At 37.4% G+C, this 24,515-nt stretch overlaps 2 protein-coding genes across 2 annotated transcripts in view; one reads left to right on the forward strand and one right to left on the reverse strand.

The window, feature by feature from the left end:
- Nucleotides 1-3,929: 3,929 nt before the first annotated feature.
- On the reverse strand, nt 3,930-8,032 carry LOC144636541 (uncharacterized). The gene is made up of 8 exons (XM_078495776.1): nt 7,808-8,032; nt 7,677-7,700; nt 7,491-7,521; nt 7,273-7,326; nt 6,988-7,014; nt 6,024-6,089; nt 4,892-4,990; nt 3,930-4,048 (listed from the first exon to the last, which is right to left on the reverse strand). The coding sequence occupies exons 1-8, from the start codon at nt 7,868-7,870 to the stop codon at nt 3,984-3,986; spliced, it is 429 nt and encodes a 142-aa protein (XP_078351902.1). The 5' UTR covers nt 7,871-8,032; the 3' UTR covers nt 3,930-3,983.
- Nucleotides 8,033-16,519: 8,487 nt separating this feature from the next.
- LOC144636230 (polycystin family receptor for egg jelly-like) overlaps nt 16,520-24,515 on the forward strand; it is a 29,167-nt gene continuing 21,171 nt past the window's right edge. The window contains exons 1-5 of the mRNA XM_078495386.1: nt 16,520-16,647; nt 16,870-16,935; nt 20,178-20,537; nt 22,123-22,512; nt 24,096-24,176. Of these exons, the coding sequence (XP_078351512.1) occupies nt 16,872-16,935; nt 20,178-20,537; nt 22,123-22,512; nt 24,096-24,176 (895 nt within the window). The 5' untranslated portion in view covers nt 16,520-16,647; nt 16,870-16,871. The remainder of the gene's footprint in view (nt 16,648-16,869; nt 16,936-20,177; nt 20,538-22,122; nt 22,513-24,095; nt 24,177-24,515) is intronic.

Below are 24,515 nucleotides of genomic sequence, written 5' to 3' on the forward strand. Positions count from 1 at the left end.
TGCTTACCAACATTTAGACAAAGAGTTACTTATTGACCGACTCAGAATTCCATTTTGCATTCTTGCCAGTAATGTAATTCTTAGTAAACCTTAAATATTTCACAAGAATGAAATTATATACAACAAACAGTTATCCTTTGACTGCACCGCCATTACCATTGAGACTACAATTCAACTGTCCAGCGGACTTTTGTTTACAAACCAATCACGTTACGCAAATCACCTCACATGACTTCCAACGTGACTTTTGTCACGCTGGAGCGTTACTTTTGGCGCCGTTCTATTTTGAATGTTGATCGTTCGTGAGAAAATTATAAATTGTTACATTAGAGCTGGTATATGTTATTTCGCTTACATTATTTACTAGAGAATAGGTTTTGCTTTGTAAATGGCGAATAGTGTGCTAAAGCTTTTGATTCTTGGACCTGATCAAAGGTCTTGTTTATGGTGGAGCGTCATGGCAGTCGAGCTGTCGTTGCTTTGGCATCATTGGTGAGTAAGAGTTCAACTTTATTTGCTCGTTTTTCTCCAATAAAACCGGCTGGCCTTTCAGGGAAACATAACTCCTAATTTGCTCGAACTACATTATAGCTGTTGGATTTATATGTTTATTGAAATTCTTTGTTGGACTTTTCCGACAATTTTGTGGCAGAGAAATTACAGCGAGGATACAGAACTTCATCACTTGCCACTGCAGATAGGTAATCTATAAATACTGTAGTGTGTCACAACAGAAGCAGAATTTTGAATTCAAATTTGCGCACTCAAACCGCCATAACTTGCTGGCAAACTTTAAATTAAAAAATCCGCTTCTGTTATGACAACCTAGAGGTGTTGACTGATTTGTTTTTGACAAGATCGATCACAGTGTGCTGTCTACTACTCATTTCGCAAACTCTGCCACAAAATACAGTGGAACCCCGATATAACGATATGCCAAGGGAGCAGTGAAATTATATCGTTATATCGAGGTATCGTTATATCGAAACTCCCTATATAACGATATGGCCGTAAAATAACCGAAATATCGTTATATCGGGGTAAACCTAACATATACTTTTTTACTGAATAAAGAGGCTTAGAGCACAGTATCATTTTCGTACATCATCGTACAAAGCTGTTGTCAGAAACTTTAGAGAGTACTCGATTACTGTTACTTTATTGATTTAAATTCAACGTTTTGCTTAAATTGTGACTGTGTAGGGATAATATCGTTATATCGGGGAAGATTTTACGTTCGGTCCGCTAAATTCCCATCGTTATATCGCGAATATCGTTATATCAAAGATCGTTATATCGGGGTTCTGTCCCATACATTTTACTGTAACTTTTGCGGGGACATAGAATATTCATCGTTATATCGGGAATATCGTTACATCGAAGATCGTTATATCGGGGTTCCACTGTAATGTTCTTCCCGATTTGGCACTAATTGGGCTATAGCATCGCCGTTAGGGCAGTCTACCAAGTAAAAGATGACATTCATAATTTTTTATCATTTCTTTGTGTCTCTGTAAAATTTGAGCGTAATCGCACCCATAACAGCCAAGAAATAAGCGTTTTAAAAGATGCAGGTCAAGCGAAATTTCGCCTCATGAATTTATTCATGTTGTAGGTATCCCCCGCGACCTTAAAAGAAGAACGAGGAGACCTTCAATTCTAAGCTGAACAAACGAGAGAGAAGTGAACTTTATCATTCATCTCATCAGAAGACAGCTAGCAGCAAAGTCTCAGCTAAGTCTGTTTTTTCCTAATGCCTAAGTCAGAAACCATAAGCCACAAGTTTTGAAGTGTTGAATTTATATGCCAATTCAAAGAATCTGTGTTACGACATTGTTTATGAATGCAGAAAGGAATTTATTGAAATTGTAAACATCAAAATAGTGTTGGCTAATTAAAAAATGTGTTACATGTACAATTGAGTCAGAGAGTGTAAATTGCAAAAAGTTAATATTCTGAGTTAAAGCATGCTTGACACTTGGCGAGTATGGCCAAAGGCTGGCTTTCAGGCAAAATCTTTACCTTGGTTTTCCTGGTCTGGCCAGGCCAGGCTTGCTTTGTGGCCGAGACTTCCCTGGAGTTTTTATCCGTTGGCTAGTCCGGCCAAAGCCCGGCATGATGCAAGGGTGAGTGTTCATGTGGATTACATATCTGAGTCCCAAATGATTAACTTATCAGACTTATCAAAAAAATTTAACAATTTTGAGGTTTAAGAAACCCCCAACCCTTTGGTTCTGTTTTGCTGGTTTCATTTAGAACGTCAACAGTAATTGTTATACATTTGTATTTGACATAAAAATTCATAATGTTGTTGTTGAACTTGGAAAATGCACTCAAGAAAGGTTAATGACTTTACTGAAAACTAAAAACTGGAATTTTTGTGAGTAAATTCATGCCATTTTAGACACGGTATGCAGCTGTGTATGCAAACTACTACATTATTAGAGTGTTAGATATATATCTTTCAAAATCTTAGTATTAATGTTGGAAGAAAAGCTTTTAGGATGTGTCAGTGTTTTTACACTGCATGTACATGTATATGTAGGGCTAGCGCTAGGGGGCGGGGATTGGGGGTTGTTTAAAGGCCAAACCTTTTAATTAAGACAGGGTGTAAGGGTTTGCAGAAATGCTTTGAGTTTAATAACATATTAAGTTGACTTCGCAGTCATCAGTAATTGTCAGTGCTAAAACATCTCTCATCCAGTGGTTTGCTTTTTATCAGCTAACAAGCTTGAGTTAAATGTACCAAAACATAACGGAGATTAAAACTAGTGTATTTTAAAAGTGTTGTCATAAAAGCTGAAATAAGTACCGTTATGTAATCTTAAATATTATTAGCGCTTGACATGTGTAAAGTAATTTGATATGTTGTGTTGACTATACATAAATAACAAGCTGGACTGAGCAAATCTGAAACAAATGTTATGCCTTACCTTCAGCAACCTTTAATTTTCTTGAATGAAATTCTTAATGATTGATTCAAATGATTTGATCTTATGACATACATTTATAGTGTTGTTTGCATGTTAACACTTTAACTTGGAGGGTCATGTTAGCATGCATTTGGCATTTTCCATGTTCATTTTGGCAAATATTCTATTTAATTTTCACTGGAGCTTACAATGTTTTCATTCTAGTGAATAAGCCGCCAAATTACTAATTTTTATGGCGGTTTATAGGTGCGACACAAATTTAAATAGCTCACGGTTATACTGAATGTCAGCAGTACGACAAAAATAATAATCTTAAAGCGGGGCAAAATCATTACTCATGGCACGAAAATTACTTTAGAGTACAGTAAATTATCTGCCTTCTAGCAATAGAAAATAGTTTCGCGATCCTGTTATAGTTTCGCAGCAGTTTAGTAGACTCCACAATATCTATTACATTGATATAGGATATATTCAACATGCATTACAGAGTCTGTCGGATTAGCTCAATCGGTAAGGTGCTAGTCTGCAGATCCGGAGGTCATGGGTTCAAATCCCAGAGGGTCAAGTTTTTTTTTTCTTTTTACCCCGTAGCAATAAAATGGTTTGTTTATTCTATCAACCCGATTTAGCTTTTGAATGCTCCTTCATGTACGATGCTGGCTTTACAGATAGACACGAAAGTCATCGATCGATTATGGCTCTCAATGTCCACTTTTTTTGGCGGTCGATTACTTTCTACACATAATTTTCAGCCACATTTTGTTTCATAGTTTCATTGTTTCTTGTTTTTCTTTTCAAACCTCTTTAAATTTTAAAGGCCGCCTTTATACTTGGGGTGTCAAACTAGAAAAGTCCTCGGTGGGGTAGGGGGGGGGGTATTATTTTTTTCTGGAAACACACATTTCTAGTTGACTGCTAATTTTAATGACAGTATATCGTTGATAAACATGAATAACCAACCATGAATTATTATATAAACAAGACTCAAAGCAAGAATTTTCAACAAACTGTTGAGACTTTATTTTTTTTCACGTATCCTCTAGTAAGACCTCAATGGTTGTGGATGTAAAAAACGTTTTTCCCTCCACCGTTTCCATTTTTTGGTGGGTTTTCTTCTGCAGAAAAAGAAAAAAAGTAAAGTAAAGTAGTGTACTTAAAATAAAAAAAAGTGAATAATTTTAAAGAAAAGGCAATGAGCAGACAAAGAATTGGATCTATGATTTTAATTACATTTAAATTAAATTTAAATAACACATGAGTATATGATATCTTAGGTGTTTTTAACCAAGGTATGCAGTATTTTTTGGCCAAAATATGGGTACTAAGTATTTTGTTCAGTTTCATGAGTTTTTGGTATTGTTATGTAAGCATGTTGTTGTTTTTTATTATTTAAGTGTTTTATCCTCAGTGCTTGTGTGACATTTAAAACATCATAAAAGATCTGCAGTTCTTGCATGAATTTAATATTTCCGCATGTGACCTCATGCTACGTGTGGTCATGAGTGGGGGTTTTGTCTTTGTCAAAATCTCTTTATTAGGGAAGGGCCATTATTTTTGCTTTGGAGGAGAGGATCAAAACTCCTGAAAAAGGTTATTTGCAAATGCAGAAATGCTCAAATAAATTGTTTGTAGACATGAGAAGAAGAAAAAAAAATAGTTTGACGACAAAAGATAGTGAGCGATTTATATACAACATGAGACATGATCAACATCATTTTTTATGCCCAGAATGCTGGAAATGAAATTGCATTTTCGATCTTCTAAATTTCAAGTTCTCTGCATTCTCTGGGAAAGAATGCCCCAGACCCACCTAGGAAAAGGGGCCTCGCATGGGGCCTTTGTTATCAGCTTTAGGTATTTGGTATCAACATCTTACTGGCCTTTAGTGACATTGATATCAATTAATCCTTTCTACTAATAAGTTTTCTAACAACTGCTGGATATAAATTAAACCATACCTTTTTTTTCCTTTTGGCCTTTTTGGCCTTGGCCGGGGGGTTGGGCAAACATACTGCTTGTGCCCTCCCCCCCACAACGAAAACATTTGAGATCGTGATCTATGAAAGAAGTGAGAATGATAATCATTGTGGAGAGGGAGGGGTAAGGGGGCGTTAGAACCCACCCTCCCTAATTTATCCTTAGGTGGGGGGGGGGGATCCTGTCTATGGGGTTATGGGATGGTTAAATCTTAAAGGGGGATAAGAGGAAACTTGTTGATGGAAGAGATAAATAAAAATATGACTTCTATATTCGTTCTTAAAGTGGCAGGGTGGGGTTACCAAGTCTTAAGGGTCAATTGCTTCTTGCTTTCTTGTTCACGTTGCATGTTATCAGAAAAAAATTGTTCTTTCGCGAACTGTTCCGTCGGTACGTGCCTTGTAGATCATTATTAAAGTCCTGTGAAGAAGTGGCATGGCTTGCCAAACGACTAAAACGGCCTGTGAAAACAGTTCAAACAATTTCTCTAACGCTTTAAACTACCAGACGCTTTTCATAACCACACGAAGGCCATAATAAATTAATATTATAATGTACGTTTTCCCGTGGAAGGTTATTATAATTTTGTTTGCAAAGTCATTGTTTGACAGACAGCAATTAATGCATCTGGGATACTCTAGATTCTAACTATTAACGGGGATGATCAAATGGGCGCAAAAATCAAGGTAGAAATCAGAAGTATGTATGTTAGAGATGTGTTCATCTTTTGACTGATGTGTCTATAATGATGGCGAATATCGACTATACAACATTCCTGGGGGGATTCCCTAATATTTACAACGGGGGTGTGCCGCTGAGTATCTGAGACTCAGAACCTGTTCCAGAGGAAAATTAAAGCTTAACAGTGCTTAATTTGCTACCCTGTTACACAAAGAAACATTGCAAAATAGGTACCCTGTTCCATATATATGTTAATTAAAGTTTATATATATCTCACTTAATCGTCTGTGGCTCGGAGATAAAGCAATTAGAGGAACAGAGTTTTGTAGGTAAACTTTATTGTGTTTAATCAGGATAATGGGGAAACATTTGACCCTGTTCCAGAGTAAAAAGGGTGATTAGTATACCCTGTTCCCGGGACAAGTTATTTACCTCCATCTTCTCTTGATGGGCACATATAGGCTACGTGCCCATACCCATTACACTTGTAACAGATTCCTGTAAACAAATTTGAAAATATATTGAAGAAAATTTAGTACTTGAAGATGAGTTTAATACGTTAATAAAATTGTTTTAACTTTGTATCATATGCAGTTATAATGCACCAACAGTGGTAGTTTAGTGCTTTTTAAGTAATGTCTGCGATAGTTATTACCTTATCATGTGAAAGTTAATTTTTTTATAGCAATTTCAGTATTACTACCGTAAATTGCTATTATGCAATTATCAATGTCATACCTAATTATGAACCCTTTAATAACCTAGAGTGCCTTTTATGACAAAATGGCATAATTTTGTAGCTGTCAGGGTCTCATTTAGGCTAGGGTGGCTCACAACCACATTGGTCTCTTTTATTTTTTTAAAAATTTTCATGTCATGTGTAGGGGAGGGGAAGTAAAAATGAAATCACTTAGCTATTTTGACTTCTCCCAACCTCAAGCCCACCTCCCCACAAATAATGACCACTCCCTCATAGAATAGCTCTCACTTGATTTCTGAATTAAAACCAGGAATTGTCATAAATTAGTCATAGCTGGGATACTTTAAATCTTGATTCTCTAAATCTAATGCCAAACTGAACTTTTAAATAAACACAGGGAGAACACCTGTTGTTTTGGGTCGATAGCTTAGTATGAAGCTCTGTGCAATAAAACTATATAGAGCTTGTGGGGTCTATTATCCAGAGCCTGGTAGTGATGTCTAATTTAGCTTTATGCTTAATAATTTATTTTAGAATATTGAAATTGGGCTGTTTACTCTTCAGTCATACACTTCAGTTTTGTAGTCATTACCATATATAATATAGAGTTGAACAAAAGTATTCACCAATTTGTCAAAGGGTAATAACATTAAAACACAACAAATTTTATACAGAAGTATTTTTAACCATACTTACTTCTATGCCCTCTTGGTGGTCTGTTTTCTGTAATGTAAAAGTAGGAAACTATTAGTTAGCTCAAGCTGTAGGCCTTGCATTAAACAAAATTGCAATTGTACCATGATTAAATCCATTGCGCTGCATATTTGCGAATATCCGCTGAATCATTTACGTACGAAAGTTGTATATCAATTTTAATTTAAGGGTACAAACTGCTCAAGAGTCATATTTAGGGTTGCAGTTATGTTGTAATCACATCCAATTTCTCCATCCTAGGTAGTACAAATACCTTATCATACACACCTGGCGGATCACGGCGCGCGCGGGGCGGCGGTGTATCTTCTCTCTCTCTATAGACTGGCAGATATAAAAGTAAAAGAAAAGATACAGCTAAGTTAGGTCACCTGCCCCTAATAAATATAATTGAATTTTAAGTTAAGCTTGCAAAATGACCAACTGTAGTTCTTTAGAAAAATATTTAAGTTCGCATAATATCTAAGTATCTTACATGAGTTACTTACATCTTTCGCGCCGGTTTTCGTCGGCTGACAGCTAGTAATGGGGAAAATGAAACAGTTTTAATTCATTTGTTAATCAGAACTTGCATAAAAATTGAGCATTTTTGTAAACTTCCTAATGAATGCGTGCGTGTGCTAAAATTTTGTTTCTGTCTAACAACAAGAAAAAAATGAATTGCTTTTTCTTACCTCATCGTCGGATCGGTCTGACATCTTCAGTATAAAATAAAGTATAAAAAGTTAAAAAGAAGCTTAAGTAACAGAAGCTAAACGGGGAAAAAACAGATTTTCTTCAATACAGAGTACGCAACGCCACCCACCTTTATTGCAGCTAAGATAGACAACCGGCTTCTTGAAACTGTCACCACGGTAAAATAGGCCATCGTGCGAGAGTTTTCCCGCCTTTTTCCGCGCGTTGCAAAGGCGCCTGACTCGTCCCCAGTCGTCTGTTCTGTCTCTCCTGTGTCCAGGGAAACTGGGTCAAACTGAAAACGGAAGGAAGAGAAAAAGCGAAGGAGACGACCGGCAGATCGTGAGTCGAAAAGTGGTTCATGTCAAAACTGTGGGACAGAAAAAATATTAACAGAAAATCTCAACAAAATTATATAAAATTAAAATTAAATTCACACTTTAATAGGACAGACTTTCGCTGTTTTTATACAAGTGACACTTCAACAGACTTATAACTACAAAAAATGATAAATCTTTATTCACGTTAAAAAAGCGATAATGTTACATTTAATCCCTCATTTCTCTCCACGGCATTATTCTCTCGCACAATGGCTCTACTACACTACAACCTTATTCCAAGAGTATCCCCCCCCCCCCCTCACCCCCCAAAAAAGCGAGAAGGGGGCAGGGGCGGGGGAATGCGGGGTGAGAAACAATGAGAATGACGTAGGCTCTGCTAATCATTACAAATGAGCAACTACTTATCATATACGCTTGGAAAAAAAAGTTAATTAGTGCGGTGCCTGAATTATTCCGGAATAACTTTCATTCTGCAATGAGTTCATTTCATGCCATATATTTTAATGATTTTGTGGGAGAATTGCAAATTGACCTGTTTGAATTCCTTTTGTTAATACCTAACCCTAACAGCTAATAAGCTCAAGCCCTAACTTAAAATAAACTGTCTTGTTGTGGTACTAGGCAAATGTAGAAATAAAACTTAAACTCAGCTGAAATTTCACATGTACACAAAGACATAGTAAACTTTAAGAGCTGCTTAGCCCAGAAAAGCCAGGTGGGCTTGTTGACGAGCCGGCATAGTGTTTTCTTAGCTACATCCCCCACGCGGACATAGTAAAAAAGAAATAAGGACAAATATTAATTTTTATTTATTTAAATGGCCAGAATTCAGAATTCAATAAAGTGCAAAATAATTAACTGGGGAGCTCCGCTTTTAGGCTTGCCTAAATCTATATATTATCCGAAATATGTCAACAACTCTGATCGCTGCTTCGCGATCTCATGTTGAAATTCTTATTCCATATATTTTTATTCGCGTACATTGGCTTATTATAATGTACTACTGTTGGTATCTGTGCAGTTCTGTTGTATTTTGTGGTTTTCCTTGCCGTGTCGACTCTTAAATTTCATTGATTGCATACCTCCTGAAAAAAAATAAAAAAAAAAATAAAAAGAAAAGCTTACAACACGGGGTATTTCGAGTCGGGCACCCATCCAAGTGTTAACCCCGCCCGGCAAGCCTTAACTTTGGCCTGCTTGAATTGAGCAAGCGCTTTCATTGTGGTTTGAACGAGGAAAAACGTGTTGTACGAAATCGACATGAGTTCAAATTCGTGGCCGCAAGACAAGTAGTAAAAAATTACCGATTAATAAAGACTAGAGTAAAGTTATTCTGAGTTGTTTTTTTCTATAGTACCCAATGAAAGCGCAGGCTCCATCCGACCTGGCTGAAGTTAAGTCCAGTCGGGCGAGGTTAATACATGCATGGGTGACCAACTGGAATTACTCGTGTAGCGCCTTTTTCCTCTTGATTGCTCCGATTTTCCCCTTTAAGGGGAAAGACATGAAGATCCACGAATGCTGAAAGGCTGATACTGCACGTACATCAAGAACCGTACATCCTGTGCCAAACCTCCTATTTCTGTTACAATAAAAATTAAATTCGCTGTGCAAGGACCCTCGAAAGCTCGACCTGTTTACAAATTTCATCGATCATTTTACCCTTTGCGAAGGTGTTTCTGTTGATTTAAATAAATGAATATAACGTTTGATCTACCAAAAATAGCAGAAGAGAGACGGTTGCATTCGCTAACATCTCTGCATTATTGACTTGAGTAAATGAAGGAAGGTAATGGAGGAAAATGCCACATTCTTAACTCGTTTCTCGATTGACGCTTGCCCGCCATCTTTAATATCACTCATGCGAAGCGTGACGTCATACTGGCAGTGATGATTGAACCAACATTTTCCTTAGAGACACCCCCCCCCCCCCCCCCCCCCCATGACCCGGGCAAATTTTCAAATCGTCGGTCAACTGACACGACAAATTCGAGTTGTTGGGAACATTCCCTATCGTTTCCAAATGAACAAATAATAAAAGTTATGTCTCACCTGAAAGCGATTTCAGAAGGGATAAATGTAAAATTTAATGTGAGTGTAACATAACAATGCCACAATTCAGGAGAAATAGCTTTCATTCCACTGTATACTATCTTGCGATCGACCTTGCTTTCCCAACTGGCGAAGAATGCGTTACATAACAGAATTGGAGTTGCTGGGGTGGGGTGGGGAAGTGGTTTGTAGGGCCAGAGGTGGGATCGTCGGCGCTCTTGTGGTAAAAGTTTAGATTTCAACCAGAATCATCATACAAGTTAAATGGAAGTCAAAACCAGGTTTATGTTCGGAATACCAAAGATTACTGGCGTGAAAAAGCGGCTTATAAACTTTTAACGAGCACATTGTTGATTTTACGCTTCGAAATATGCGTGACGAGCAATGGCGTGTTTTGAGCTTTGTGTCACTTCTGTTTGGCGTGTTAAAATCTCGTAGGTTAAGGTGGCTCCGTAGTTATTCCAGGCGCACTCGTCCATGTCAAACTTTGCGTCATAACTTTTTCGGCTTTGACGCGATGGCTATGAAACTTTGGGAAAACTGTCGCCTATCATTCAGTAATGATATGATTTGATTTGATTTCACTGGTGAAAAATATTTTCAATGTTACTGGCGTTTAACTGGACCCCACTTTTTGGACAAAATCGCGTCCAGTAAAAAGTTTGCTGATAAATTTTTGCTTAATTTCTAGAATCAGCTTATATTCACTTAATACACACCATAGCCAAGTTTCGGGAAAATCGTCGGAGCAGAAGTCCGGAAATACTAAGGTCATGTATAAAAAAAGACGCTTACATTCTATTGAAAGTTTCCATACTTGACGCTCGTCGACGAAACAAGCTACGACCCCAAGTTGTCGTTTGAAGCCTCTCCAATGCTTGCTAAATCGGAGTGCCTAGCCGATTGTTAATCGTGCGAACCGTTAGAAAGTATTCGCTAGTTCTGTAAACATTATAAAATGCATGAAAACGTTCTCCAACCTCCAAAGTTGCGTTTTGCACCTTTTTTCGAAAATTATACCGCGGTTTTGCTTCAAACTCTCGCCATATAAATTTCAAGGTACTGCAAAATGTTTGCATCGATTTTTGTTGCTGTGCCGTGCTGTGAGCTGGAGAATTCTTCTTGGGATTGTAAGCTACTCCGCGACTGAAAGCAGGCGAGCAGTTTGTTTATATAATTACGAATACGAAATGAGCATGTGTGTTATTTATTCCAAGAATTCGCACCTATGATAAGGGGGCGTCAGTGATATGCGTGCTAACCACCCCATAAGACAAATCATGAGGTGGTGTTATTAAATGTGGGGATTACGCTAAAATTACTTTTTTTTAACAAGATTACGAAAACACAAACCTCCACTAACAGCAATAAGTTACATTAGTGCTTGCAATTTTTATAAACGGTACACATATAGTTTTATTTCTTTGATCCTCCCCTCCTGACGTGGTTGACGTGCATATCACTGACGCCCCCTTATGAAGGTGCGAATTCTTGGAACAAATGACGCACATGCTTATTTCGTTTTCATAATTATATAAACAAAACTGCTCGCCTGCTTTCAGTCGCGGAGTAGCTTACAATCCCAAGAAGAATTCTCCAGCTCACAGCACGGCACAGCAACAAAAATCGGTGCAAACATTTTGCAGTACCTTATTACATGAAATTTTCGCGACACGTTAATTTCGCGATTTTGAGGTGCACATATTTCGCGACACTTAAATTCCGCGATTTTGCGAAATTTTGTATTTTAAATCACTTTAATTTCGCGTTTTTAAGTGACACACAACTCACATTTTCTTGGCGATATATTTTGACATGCCTTTGGAATTATATAAAACGACTTCATCGTAGGAACAATAACGTCAAAATTAACAAAAACGCAGGGGGGGGGGGGGGACTTAATCTCGGCAATAGCATCAACAGAGCAGTTCTCACAATGTCTACAAATGAGTAAATTGACGACAACATCCATTTACATTGATAACTGACATATGCAAGTCACTTAATATTCGCGTCATGTTATGTTCGCGACACTTATTGTTCGCGTCACTTTAATTTCACGATTTTTTTAGAATCGCGAAATTCGCGAAACTAAAGTGTCGCGAAATTTCATGTAATAAGGTACATTGAAATTTATGTGGCAGGGGTTTTACGCAAAACTGCGGTATGATTTTCGCAAAATGCTGCAAAACGCAACTTTGGAGGGTGAAGAAGGTTTTCATGCATTTTATAATGTTTACAGAACTAGGGAATACTTTTTAACGGTTTGCACGATTAACAATCGGCTAGGCACGCTAATTTAGCAAACATTTGAGAGGCCTCTCACGAAAATTTGGGGTCGTAGCTTGTTTCTTCGACGAGCGTCGAGTATGGAAACTTTCAAAAGAATGTAAGAGTTGAGTTTACATGACCTTAGTATTTCCGGACTGCTGCTCCAACGATTTTCCTGAAACTTGGCTATGGTGTGTATTAAGTGAATATAAGCTGATTCCAGAAATTTAGCAAAAATATATCAGCAAACTTTTTTACTGGAAGCGATTTTGTCCAAAAAGTGGGGTCCAGTTAAACGCCAGTAACACGGAAAATATTTTTCACTAGTGAAATCAAATTGAATCATATCGTTACTGAATGATAGGAGAAAGTTTTCCCAAAATTTCATAGCCATCACGTCACAGCCGAAAAAGTTATAACGCAAAGTTTGACATGGACGAGTGCGCCTGGAATAACTAGGGAGCCACCTTAAGTAGCCCAAAAATTGTATTGCAGATATTTGTAGAAGAAACATTGCTCTTTCGCTTGGTATACTTGATATGGCACCAAGCCATGTACCAAAATGCGATTTTACCTTCTCAATGTTACTAAATTTTGGGTCAGCGAAAATCGGTAAAATGTTGACAAAGTTCAAAAATCCCCCCAAAATATTCAGTTGGCGATGGAATTGAAAAAATAACCCATCAGATTGTTCGTCAATGTGTATTCTTTTCATTCATATATTTAGTGATCGGATTTACTGTTTCGTTTATTGGTCTTTATTGTCAGGCGACGTCTAAGTAATGGGCTGTGTTGACACCATGAAAACTGATTTCGGAGCGGCGAAACCGATTTCGTCGCCGTTCGCGTAAAATAAAAATGTAATTGAACTCAAAGTATTTTTTTCTGGAAATAGTTCACCTGGACCTATATTCTGGAAAAGTTTAGGGATTTTCGATGTTTTCATTTTGCAGAACCCCAGGCGAAATTTCTGGCCGACCGCACTGAAGCTATGTGCTTCACTTGTGAATAAACGTCGTTTTGGGTCAGAAACTGTTCTTGGAAGTGAAGCAGCCACATGAAGAAAAGGATCGAGAAGGACACTTTTTGTTTTAAGCGATACAGATTCTACATCTCGTTCCTTATGAAAATTGATAAACTTGTCTCCTGTTCGCATTTTCTTTGTGTGTCCTCCGTTTGGCTCCGCCGGTTTTGACATAGACCTCGTGTATTACAGTATTACCTATACGTGTTGATCGATACTTTCTTATTCGACTCGAGGAGTCGCTTGTCACTATTTTTTCTGAAAAAGTGTACCTGTCTCATATTTAGAGCTCCATGATAAAATTTTCACGCAGTACTCACTAAAATTAGAAAAAAGATCACATGGCGTATTCTTAAATCACTTAATTCCTAGTTATATTAAAGAAGGGTTTGTCCGATTTATTTAATCGTTCGGGGCTTATTCTTTCCAAGGTATTTACCAATTTCATTTACAAGTTTCATTATTTGCAGGTAGCAAACGTTTATCGTGAAGTAATATTCACGTCATGATAAAAGCTCGGTTGTACAGAAAAAGGATATTTATTTCACGCAGGAAAAATAAATGTTTTTATGTAGCTTGCGACGCATTAGTTCCCAGCTTTCGGTGAGGGATTACATCATTACTCCTAACATGAAAGTGAGGTAACCTGGGTACTAGTTCGACTTTCGTTGAAGCATTATCACAACATGGCGTATTCCATTTTTCCCTCCCTCCGCTCACTGTCTTATATCTTACCGAACGTGAGGCGGGTTTTCCCCCACCTTTGCTGGGATATTTCCTTGTTTGTTTTTCAAAAATCATCTTTAACTGATTGTTTTGAAATAAAACGGGCACACCTGTGGCCAAAATATCCCAAATGGGAATGTCTGTTTTTGTCCCAGCAAACAGAGCACAGCAATAACTATGTTCTCATTAATAAAGAAGGAGCAAGAAACATAAAAAGGAAAAAATAAAAATAAAAATCTGTTTTTACCCATTAACAGTTTTAAATCAAAACTAATCAAAAGTCTGTCGAGTCTGCATTAAAAGTAAAGTAGCATTAGCTCGACCAGTTTGTCGAAAGCCGTATCTTGCGTTCTTCATTTACAAATTTTACTAGATAGTCTATGTCTTCAAAGATAAAAAAACCGCACGAGTTGCTTCAACTGGTGATAGTAGCTACATCGCTCTTGATTGCACAGTTTTTTGATAGTGAAAACAAATCGTAAAATCAAAATTATTAGCACTAGCGACGACAAGAGGATTGCATATCTAGTGCAGGAAAATTGGAGACCAAGTTGTGTTTTTTACGAACTTTTTTGTTAAAAAAAGGATCTGAGGCTCCACATTTATCGATCAACGTGTAATTGCTTTCACATTTTTGCATTTTATTTCATTTTGCTGTATATCTTGAACAGATTATAACGAAAGAAAGCGCACATTTCGAGTCCGAGTCCGTTTAATAACGAAAGTAAGCGCACATTTTGAGTCCGAGTCCTTTTATAACGAATTTTAAACTTTTTTTTGTTTCCTGAAATGACCCCCAGTTTTTAGTATTGAGTTAAGAGCAGCATTGTAAGATATAACTTTTTGTACAGTTGAAAATATTTCCTGGGAGTGGTTTCAGAGCCAACTTAAAAAAAAAAAAGTTGTATCGCAACATTCTGATCATAACTCATTGACAAAATATGGGGTCACAGAGCTCAATTTTTAGTTATAAGCACTAAAAGTAAAAAATAAAGGGTGTTAACAGGTTTAATACTGCTGCTAGGTAACCAGTGATGTCATGAAAATGACCACAACTTCTTTATCAAATGGTTGGGTATTTGTTTGAGACCATTACTAGACTGTAGCAGCAAATGATAAAGGCTTGTAGTACTCACCCATCAAAGTATGGGAGCTAGAAAGTGCTGGAAACCGTTGTCAGCCTTCTAAAATGCACTTAATGTTTTGCAAACAGCTTGAAGGCGCTACTAGCCTATTCTTGGTTTTAATCAGTTTCATTGTTTTGAAAATTCAAGCAAGCTGTTTGCCGGGCCCCCAGCGGTGGAAAATTTACATATAGAAACACCGAGAAAAAAATATTTTGACTGTTATGAATCATGTTTTGTAATAGTTTGACTACATGGAAATTGATAAATCTTGTTTAATTAAATGCTGTTTCAGCAGTTTCGCCTTTCTTTTTGAATTGAATCCGTGTCTGGAAGTCTTCATTTCACATTGTGCAATGCAAGGGAAGCAAACTGCTAACTGTGGATCAGACAAAATTAATATCATTCCTTAAACCCACGTTAAAGACCGTAGCTCGCAATTGTCCTTATGTTAACAATTTTCAGGAACTCATCTGTAGCGTTAACTTGCTGCTGTAGTGATTTTATATGTTATATTTTAAAATTGCCTCTACATGATACTATGCGTATGCAAAAATAGCTTAGCTTGATGAATGGCTCCGTTTTGTTTCGGAGGCGAAAGTGACTACACTCTTTTTCTTCTATAAGACTATATTTTATGAGAATATGTAGGCTGAAATTTAAGATGTTTTAAACATATTTTTAGAATAAAGCTGAGGCTGAAATTTTGAAAAGAACTTATTTTGTGTGTTGAAAATGTGTAAATATAATACAATTTTATGTTTTTAACTAAACCGTTAAAATACTTCCTTTCTCTGAGTGACAAACTAGCTAAAAACAAACAAAATCAGCGATTGATAATTGATGCCGCAATACATTCTAAAACGGAAATGCTATACGTTATAATCAGAACATTCACAAGAATATTTCAGCCTAAAATCGGCAGAAAAATAAGAATATTCAGCCTGGACCGGAAAAACAATTTTTTTTAGAGAAAAAAATACTGCAACAGCTGGTATGCATCGAAGTTTGTTTAAAACTCGTGACCGAGACCTAATCAGATAGGCTTTGTTAATTGTTTTCCCACTGCTAAAGACAACTGAATGGATGGGTTATTTTGAAATTGGTGATTAGTCATTGCGATAACTCTCAGGATCCAATGTTTTAAAACAAAGCCGATCATTTCGCTTCTAACAAAATATAGTAAAACATTTATTTGATTGTGTTACCGAATTGAGAGGAAAACAAAAGTCTCAACGGGGCAATTCGCCGTTTTGATGAAAGTAAATTTAAACCTAGGCCTTAGTAAAAAGAAGCAACGCCGCTATGTGTCAACAACATCGAAGCTTCGACTTTGGCACGTAACGGCATTTCATGTTTGTCATTTAAGTTCGAGTTTATTGACATCACCAAAGAAAAAAGAAACGGCAGGTTGGCTTACAATCACTCAAAGGTAAGCCTCCGTTAAACTTCACTTTCTCTTTACGTTCTATTCGTTTTTCTTTCTTTTTCAAAATTGCGAAGCTTAAATATACTTTTATTTGCCGGATTTTGCTTTGAGTATGAATTGATCTGACAAAAAATGGGCCTCCATTAAAAACAATTTGGTAAGGTAATGGTACGTTTAGATGAATAAAGAAACATGCATCTACTAATGAATTGATTTGGATTTCAGAAATGACTCTTTGGCTCCTTATTCCAGCCTTGTTGGTGGCGTCAAATGGAGGATTAGCATATGGAGGTTTGTTTGCATGGTTTCAACACTTACGATTTCTATACTATTCATACCATGCATATCAAATCTAATGAAATTTTAGAAAGGTATAGTAATTGTGCGCTGTCAAAATGTAGCGTTAACAAATACTATGTTGTGTCGCATTTTTTTACCGTTTTATCGAGGGCAAAATGAGATTCTATGTTTTCTGAAAGTTTGATGTCGTCGAGGAGCTTCAAATTACACTATTTATCCAAAGCGAATATAGAAAGAAATGGGGTACAAATTCGAAGGGGTATATATGTCACCCGTTCGTTGAGGATTTTCACAATTTAATAATAAATGGAGATGCTTACACCCCACTCCCATGATTTGTATGTACGTCGCAAAGAGATTATCGTGTCTTAAAGAAAGAGATCACGTGTAAAAAAGAGGATGCTAATTCAACTGGAGATTTGAATTGAAAGAAGGAACTTCAGTTCAACATTTATTTATCGGAAAATTGGTAAAGAGACGATATTAAAAATTTATATTTAGTATTTCCCTACACACGAGATATGCTCGCGGAAACACTTTCTCTTGTTTTGTTGTTTTAAAACTTTTTGACGAAAGGCCTGATTGGATGAACGTGTTAAAAGTTTATTTATGTCCTCAAAATCTGCAGCGAGATATAACGACTTAAAAAGCATGTGTTATTTTAGATATATGCGCTATAAACTGTAGGGCATTGCGTACACAACAAAATAACATGTTATGACTTGCGATACAAATAAATATAAAGTATTGGCTAAGAAGATATAAAAAACATACGACGTTTTACTCTTCCTTCGTCCATTAAAGGCTGCTGGTAGGCTAGACAGCGTTTTTGAAAGTCTTTTTATTAGAATTCGGAAAGAATGTGTATTTCAACCGTAGGTTACTGGCTTTCACACTTTAACTCAATCAACATGGGCACATTTCACTTTTTATGTCAATTGCGATTCGACGCCAGGGGTTAAAAAACTCGACCTTCTAGACTCTTCTGACGTTTATGACGCAATTAACTTCATTAATGTTTAAAACGTTTACTGATTAAAGGAAACTTTAACCAATAAAAAACAAAATAAAACAAAATAAAAATAAAAGTAAGGCAACAATAAAATAGCACCGAAATCGTATACGGCCAGTAAACCTAAAAAAAAGGAAAAAGTCGTAGAACATTTGTTTGTCGCACGTCAATGTAGCTTAACGCTTGTGTTTTTAATACAAACCCCCCTATAAACTACACATCTTCTGAAAGCTTAAAAGTTCCAGATTATGGATTATTCCTTTAAAACGGCGAAAACTTAAAACAAATGAAAAATTGAGACGTTTTTGCGCAAGTATTTGTCTGTGTAAATCAAGCTCCAGGCCCGCCCAAAATAAGCGTAAGAAAACGATAAACGTTGCGTTTGCCTCTTAACACCTTTCTCTAAAAAACCGTGTCTCAGATTTTTGACAAGTGCGCTTGTTCTTTTGTAAAGGGCAGATAAAGTAAAAAGAGACGAATCATCGGCACTTCCTGTGGAAAAAAGTGAATTATTCGAAAATGATAAATGAAAACAAAAACCGCAGATACGGTTTTGGAGAAAAACTATCTGGCAATAAGCGGTTCAGGGGCTGCCGACTTGGAGTTAAAAACGTACGTTTAACTTGTCGAAATTTTCTTTCTTAAAAAAAGGAAAAATATATTTTTTTGCGGTGTCTTACCCATAATGGGATTATAACGCCTGGAACGACAAGGTTGATGCTTACTTTCTCTAACAATAGATGCTTGACAGGTTTTATTCAGCAGGCAAAACATTAACGCGGAACGTGCGAGAACTTTTGTCTTCAAAACGGCCACAAATCGAGGTTTAATTAGAAAATTCAAAATTCTCGCTCCACTTACGAAGCTGCATTTTTGTTATTTAATTTTCTTGACATGCTTTGAGTTTGGTTGTGTGCCGATTCATCGAAAGCGAACAAACCCGGTAACAAACAGCGATTGCAGCTGCAAGTGAAGGTGAAGCCTCGAAATATCTAGCCTGCGAATACAGCCGCCTCTCATTCGCGTCCCGCACGCGAATGAGAGGCGGCTGTATTCGCAGGCTACGAAATATCGGTCGGTCAACACAAAGAAAACAGGCTGGCCGAAATGAGACTCGTTGTTGTAGCTGGGTCAGAATAAAGTTGATTTTGGGCTTACATATTTTCAGACAACAAATGTCGTCGATTGAGCGAGATGCCTTGCATGTAAACCCTAAGTGTTTCACAACGCAGACAGTATCCGCCGTCACTGTTCCATGCGACAAGGCACGCGAGAATTTGAAAGTGTTACAAATCTGGCTTTATGATATTACTTATTCGTTCTTTTTCACCTTTTTTTAACCTCTTCAGTGAACCAAAATGCCTTGTCTTCGAATTTGTTTTGGTGTTCTAAAATAAGTGAGTAGTGCACAAAATGACGAGAAAACGCCGTGTGTGACATTAACTGTGTGTGACTGTGCCTTAACGTCAGACTACGATCCCGTCAAAACTCGTGTTTTGAATCGAGTTATAGTTTGAATATAAAATAATTCATCTCACGATTTGGATATTGAAGTGAATATTGAAATCCATTTCCCATTACAAAATTGAAGCGAATTTATATGTAATATAAATGCGAATTTATATATGTAATATAAATTTAAGTTTATGTGACAACCATGAAGGGAGATCTGTCACGCAATATGCTGCGTGACTAACAATCTTGCGTTACATTCAAAGGTCAAATTCACTTATTTACCAGTATGATGTGCTATTTCCGGCTGGCCAATCACATCGCCCTTATTCTATCATGTCAATCAAGACCATGCGGTTTTATCTAGGCATAAGTAGTTTTACTTGAAATTCTCCGAGCTCCCAAAAAGGTTTCTCACAAACCTTTGACCCATTTGACTGTTATATACACCAGATTAAAGAAACGTTCATTAAAGATGCGACTCAAATGTTTACTTGGGAAATCAGAAAAAAAAGTAATCGTCGTCTGTGATAGAATAAACATTACAATAAGACAGGTTGCATAAATCATGCTCTAAAGGCTCTCAAAGAAATATAAAAATATCTTGACTATAAAAAAAAAAAAAAAAAAAAAATGGAATATCACTACGCTTACTAATGCTTTCGCATTCGGTTTTAAAGTTCGGTCTTATCTTTCATGGAATATGCTTTTCACAGCGCCAACGTTTCCTCAATTTTGGTGTATTTTACAAGCATGTTTCATTTTGCAGATTGCAACTCGTACTCAACACTCGACTCTAAAAACAGACTTTTAAGTAAACCCGCTCAAGGTCTATGCGACAATCCCCTATCTTCTACATGGTACCGCTTCACTGGTCCTGGATCCTATCTCCCAGAAAGTTGCCCAGAGACGCAGTCAGACGTATGCGGCACTTCCTATCCTGGCTGGTTAAACGGAATCCACCCCACAGCCGCCGAAGGCGTGGTGACAAGGACAGTGTGCTTCAGCCAATCTGGAGGGTGTTGTCAATATACCACCACAATTGAAGTCCAGAACTGCGGAGACTTCTATGTTTATAAGTTGGTACCTTCACCGACGTGTAATTTAGGGTACTGCGCCACAGATGTGGGTAAGTAATTTATTATTTTTTCACTTGTTTATTTCTTATTTCTTTTATTCAAGTTTTATGTTTTTATTTTTATTTGAGAAGATGAAACAACATTATTAGAATCATGACGAGAGCTTGCGAATTGTTGTGATATTACTTGGCAAATTGAATCCATGTTCAGTGAAGGTAGCTGCTAACGGCTGAAATTGCGTTAAGAAAGACCAGGCAGGGGGGCGGGGAATAATCGCAAATTTGAACACCGATTCTTCTTCTTTCGAAAAGGATTCCGTGAGACTATCGAATTTAGTTCACTCATGTTAAAGACTAGTGTTTACCACAGATTAGAAAGTGCGGGCCTAGATGCACTTAAATAGCCTTCACCTTCCATGTGACAGAAGCCTCGATCTCAGTTGTCAAACTTTTGTGTTTAACACTTTCTTCGCATTCTATTCGTTCTTTGTGGAGGAAAAAAAAATTCTCAACTTTCTGTTTGAACAACACATTTCAGTGACATTTTCGGATGCTTTTGCATTGTAACCATTCATGGTGGAAGAACATTTTCATGGCAATTATTCCAACAGGTCGCGAAAGTTTCTCAGACTGTGTCGATAAATCACTGGGCAAAAGACAATTATTCTGGGTAACGCGTCACGCAAGGAATGCATATTTAATCGAGCACGCGGTGTAATTGAGATGTGATTTTCCTCGGTCGGTGAACTCGCTATGTCGTCAGTGTTGTGAGAATTTTTCGAGATTAACCGTTTTTGGAATAATTCGTTTTGCCGTGGTTTATCTATGCTCTCGAATAAGCTAAACATCTTGGACATTCCGTTGGATTGCTTGTGAAGGAATGAAACTTGTGGACTTGTTGCCATGGTTGTCGCCTTGTTATCCTGTTTGGACGATTCGTGAACTTGTTTGTGTCCACTTCGCAGCATGATATACCCTCTCTTTTCGTTTACTTGCGCTATGGAAAGCATGCTGTGAACGAGGATTACACTTCATGTGGTTCTTGCGGCTTCGCACTTTTGGAACGAAGGATTGCTCACTATTGGAACGTGACGTGACGTTTCGTTTGCTTCCTCGAAGCCCTTTATCGAAAGCGTTCTTGTGGTTTCACAACTTTAGAACGAGGGACATACATGTATAATTGTTTGTCTCCAGCTATACTTGTTTATTTTGCGCGACTAGGCTGAGCTACACACTCGTTGCTTGTTTCAGACACGTTATAAACAGTGTGCACTGGCAAAAAAGGAGAGTCATACGGATCGCTCAAATTCTCCAGTTGCGACTATGAAATGCACGCTTGGTATTCGAACCGTAACGGCAAGATATGACGGTCCGTACGAAACGTACGGAACGTCAAGTGACAATGACGATCGGTTAGAAAGGATGACGGCCCAAACGAAATTATGGACCGTCAATCGTAAATGACGGTCCTTATCAATGCGACTGTATTTGACATGGGTGATCCTTCTGTCGCTTCTTCCCTCACTATTTGTTTTGCCTATACTTTTGCTTTTGCAAACGCCGGTAAAAAAAAAATATTGCTAAAGAGATTGTTTTCTGTTTTATGTGAATGTTTTAACAACCCTTTTCTAAACAGTTCCAGGAATACCAGCGGAATGCACACCGTCAGGATACAACGAACTTAACGAGTCCAACAGATATTGGGGCAATAATGACGGCAGTACCTATTGCGATAGTGATAACATTACCAGTAATCAGTGGTACCGCTTCACGGGGGACGCTGGAACAATGATGGCCACCTATTGCATTCCAAAGTCAACTTGCAACACCCAGATGTCTGGCTGGATTAGAGGCGGTGATCATCCAACTGTCGCTTACGAGACGGTAACTAGAACTGCGTGTATGCACTGGAGCTCAAGCTGCTGTTATACGTCATATACGGTAGAGATCCGTAACTGCAGCGGATTCTACGTTTACAAGCTAAAACAGCCCAGTGGCTGTGATGAACGCTACTGTGGTGTTAACAGTAAGTTTACTATGATCCACTTTGCTTAGCCCTATGAGGAGATAGACCATAATAAATTATGTAACCTGTAAATGTGACTCACTGCAACCTTCTTAAAACTTGAAAAACTGTGGGGGTCTTTGAATAAAAGAAAAGCGGAGCGTTATGAAAACTATAATTGGGACATGGAGTGAAATTTCTGGAGAACACGCTGTCTTCAAGCAAAATAATTTAAAGTGATCTTCTGCGCTGTCGCGCACGTGCTTGGGACTTCGTACTGATTTTAAAAGAATTTAAAACACTTTAAAGTCGGAGGAAAGAATGTCGAGTTCCGGTTATTTAAGAATCAGGGATAACATAGACTTCTTTTTAAATCCGGCACATGTAATTACCATTTACACGAAAGAAGAAGCGATTTTGAAGAAAGTCTGTAAATAAGGGTGTTTCTTACGTCATAACATTCAACAGATTCAATAATAACGCGGATTTCATAAATAAAATGATACGTAACACTAGGCATGTGGACGTTCTTTATCTATTGGCACCGATTTTATTTTGTCAAATCTATACGCCCTCTAAGTTTTAGGGTGTTTTCTATTCTGTTCACGGGAGTTGTCAAATATGGCCGTGATTTGATACTCTTTAAAAACGCTTCCGGCAATAGAACAAACCTGTGTAAAAGCTTATGTGTGGGGGGTCTGGTTTAGAAAATATGACGGCCAGAAACCTTTCCTTAGCAACAAATTGGTAGTCAAGAAGGAACCTCTTAATAACCACGGGTATTTTTGCATTTAAATCAAGCAACATTATTTTACACATAACAAGTCTTCAAATTCTAAGTTTATTGACTCGTTTGTTTGTTTGCGTTGTTGTTGTTGTTGTTGTCGTTGTTGTTGTTGTTGTTAAACTCATTGAACTCTTGCATGTTAAAGTGACTTTGTTACAGATTTTAGCTAAATTTAGGCATGGGAAATGACCATCAAATCCGTTGAAATATAAAAATAACTGCTTAAAACAGTGAAGGAACATTTCAATAACACACCAAATACAAAAGATAGTACGGATGGCCAAAGCGACGAAGATTGAAACGGATTGCGATATAGGTTTTTGAAGTGTTGGGCTGAACAGTTTTCAAAGTTAATCTTGACTGCCTGATATATGAAATGTTATATATCAGGGAACTTCAGCCAACACTCAATACACAATCAGACTCAATCACAGCAAAATGATTTGTTAAGTTTCCTAATCGTCACTTTAACTACTTGTCACCTTATCTGCATAATTGTATACGTATTTGTATGCACGAACTAACGCCAAACATTTATATTACTTTCGTTAATTTTTATACTGAAAATATTTCCACAAGCTTAACTTATTGATCTTGTTGCTTTAAATTATAACGCCCGGGAGACGCATGTGGTTGCAATGAAGCTATGGTTTTGTCATTTAGATCCATAGAAGTAATTCCTTCGCAGACATCAAGTTTCATAGCGAGTATTTGGCAAAACTTAATAAAATAAACCTTACTCAGCCTAGACACAGTCCCTTAAAGCCCCAGCCTTTATTTTCCAAATCTGATGAAACAATCATCTTCAAATGTACAGATGAGACTGATGCATGTTCTGGAACTGATGGTTCAGATGAATGTACATGCGAAGAGGGTTATCAAGGCGCTCCATGCAGGGGTGAGTCAAATATTTCTAGTCTTGTTTATTTACATAATCATAAGCACCGGGTATGGTTATGGATTTTTCCGTCGGGGTAGGGAGCGGGTCTGCTTGGACTGTTGACAGTCACAAAATAGGTTTTGAAGATTGACGTTTATAAAGAAGTCATTTCTTCCGCTTCGGTATTGTGTTTCAACTATTGTACGGTCTTTCACCATAAAGTTCTCATTCTCTTCAATTTTTGTCTTTAATTTTGGGATGTGGGAGTCTACTAAATTTGATTTACTTAAGGCTAAACAGTTCTTCGTTCCGAAATGTAACAAGGCCTTCGTGGTTTGCTATAATCATAGTCCTTTC

This window comes from Oculina patagonica, chromosome 13 (genome assembly GCF_052425735.1).
Source record: "Oculina patagonica isolate OP01 chromosome 13, crgOcupat, whole genome shotgun sequence".
NCBI lineage: Eukaryota > Metazoa > Cnidaria > Anthozoa > Scleractinia > Oculinidae > Oculina > Oculina patagonica.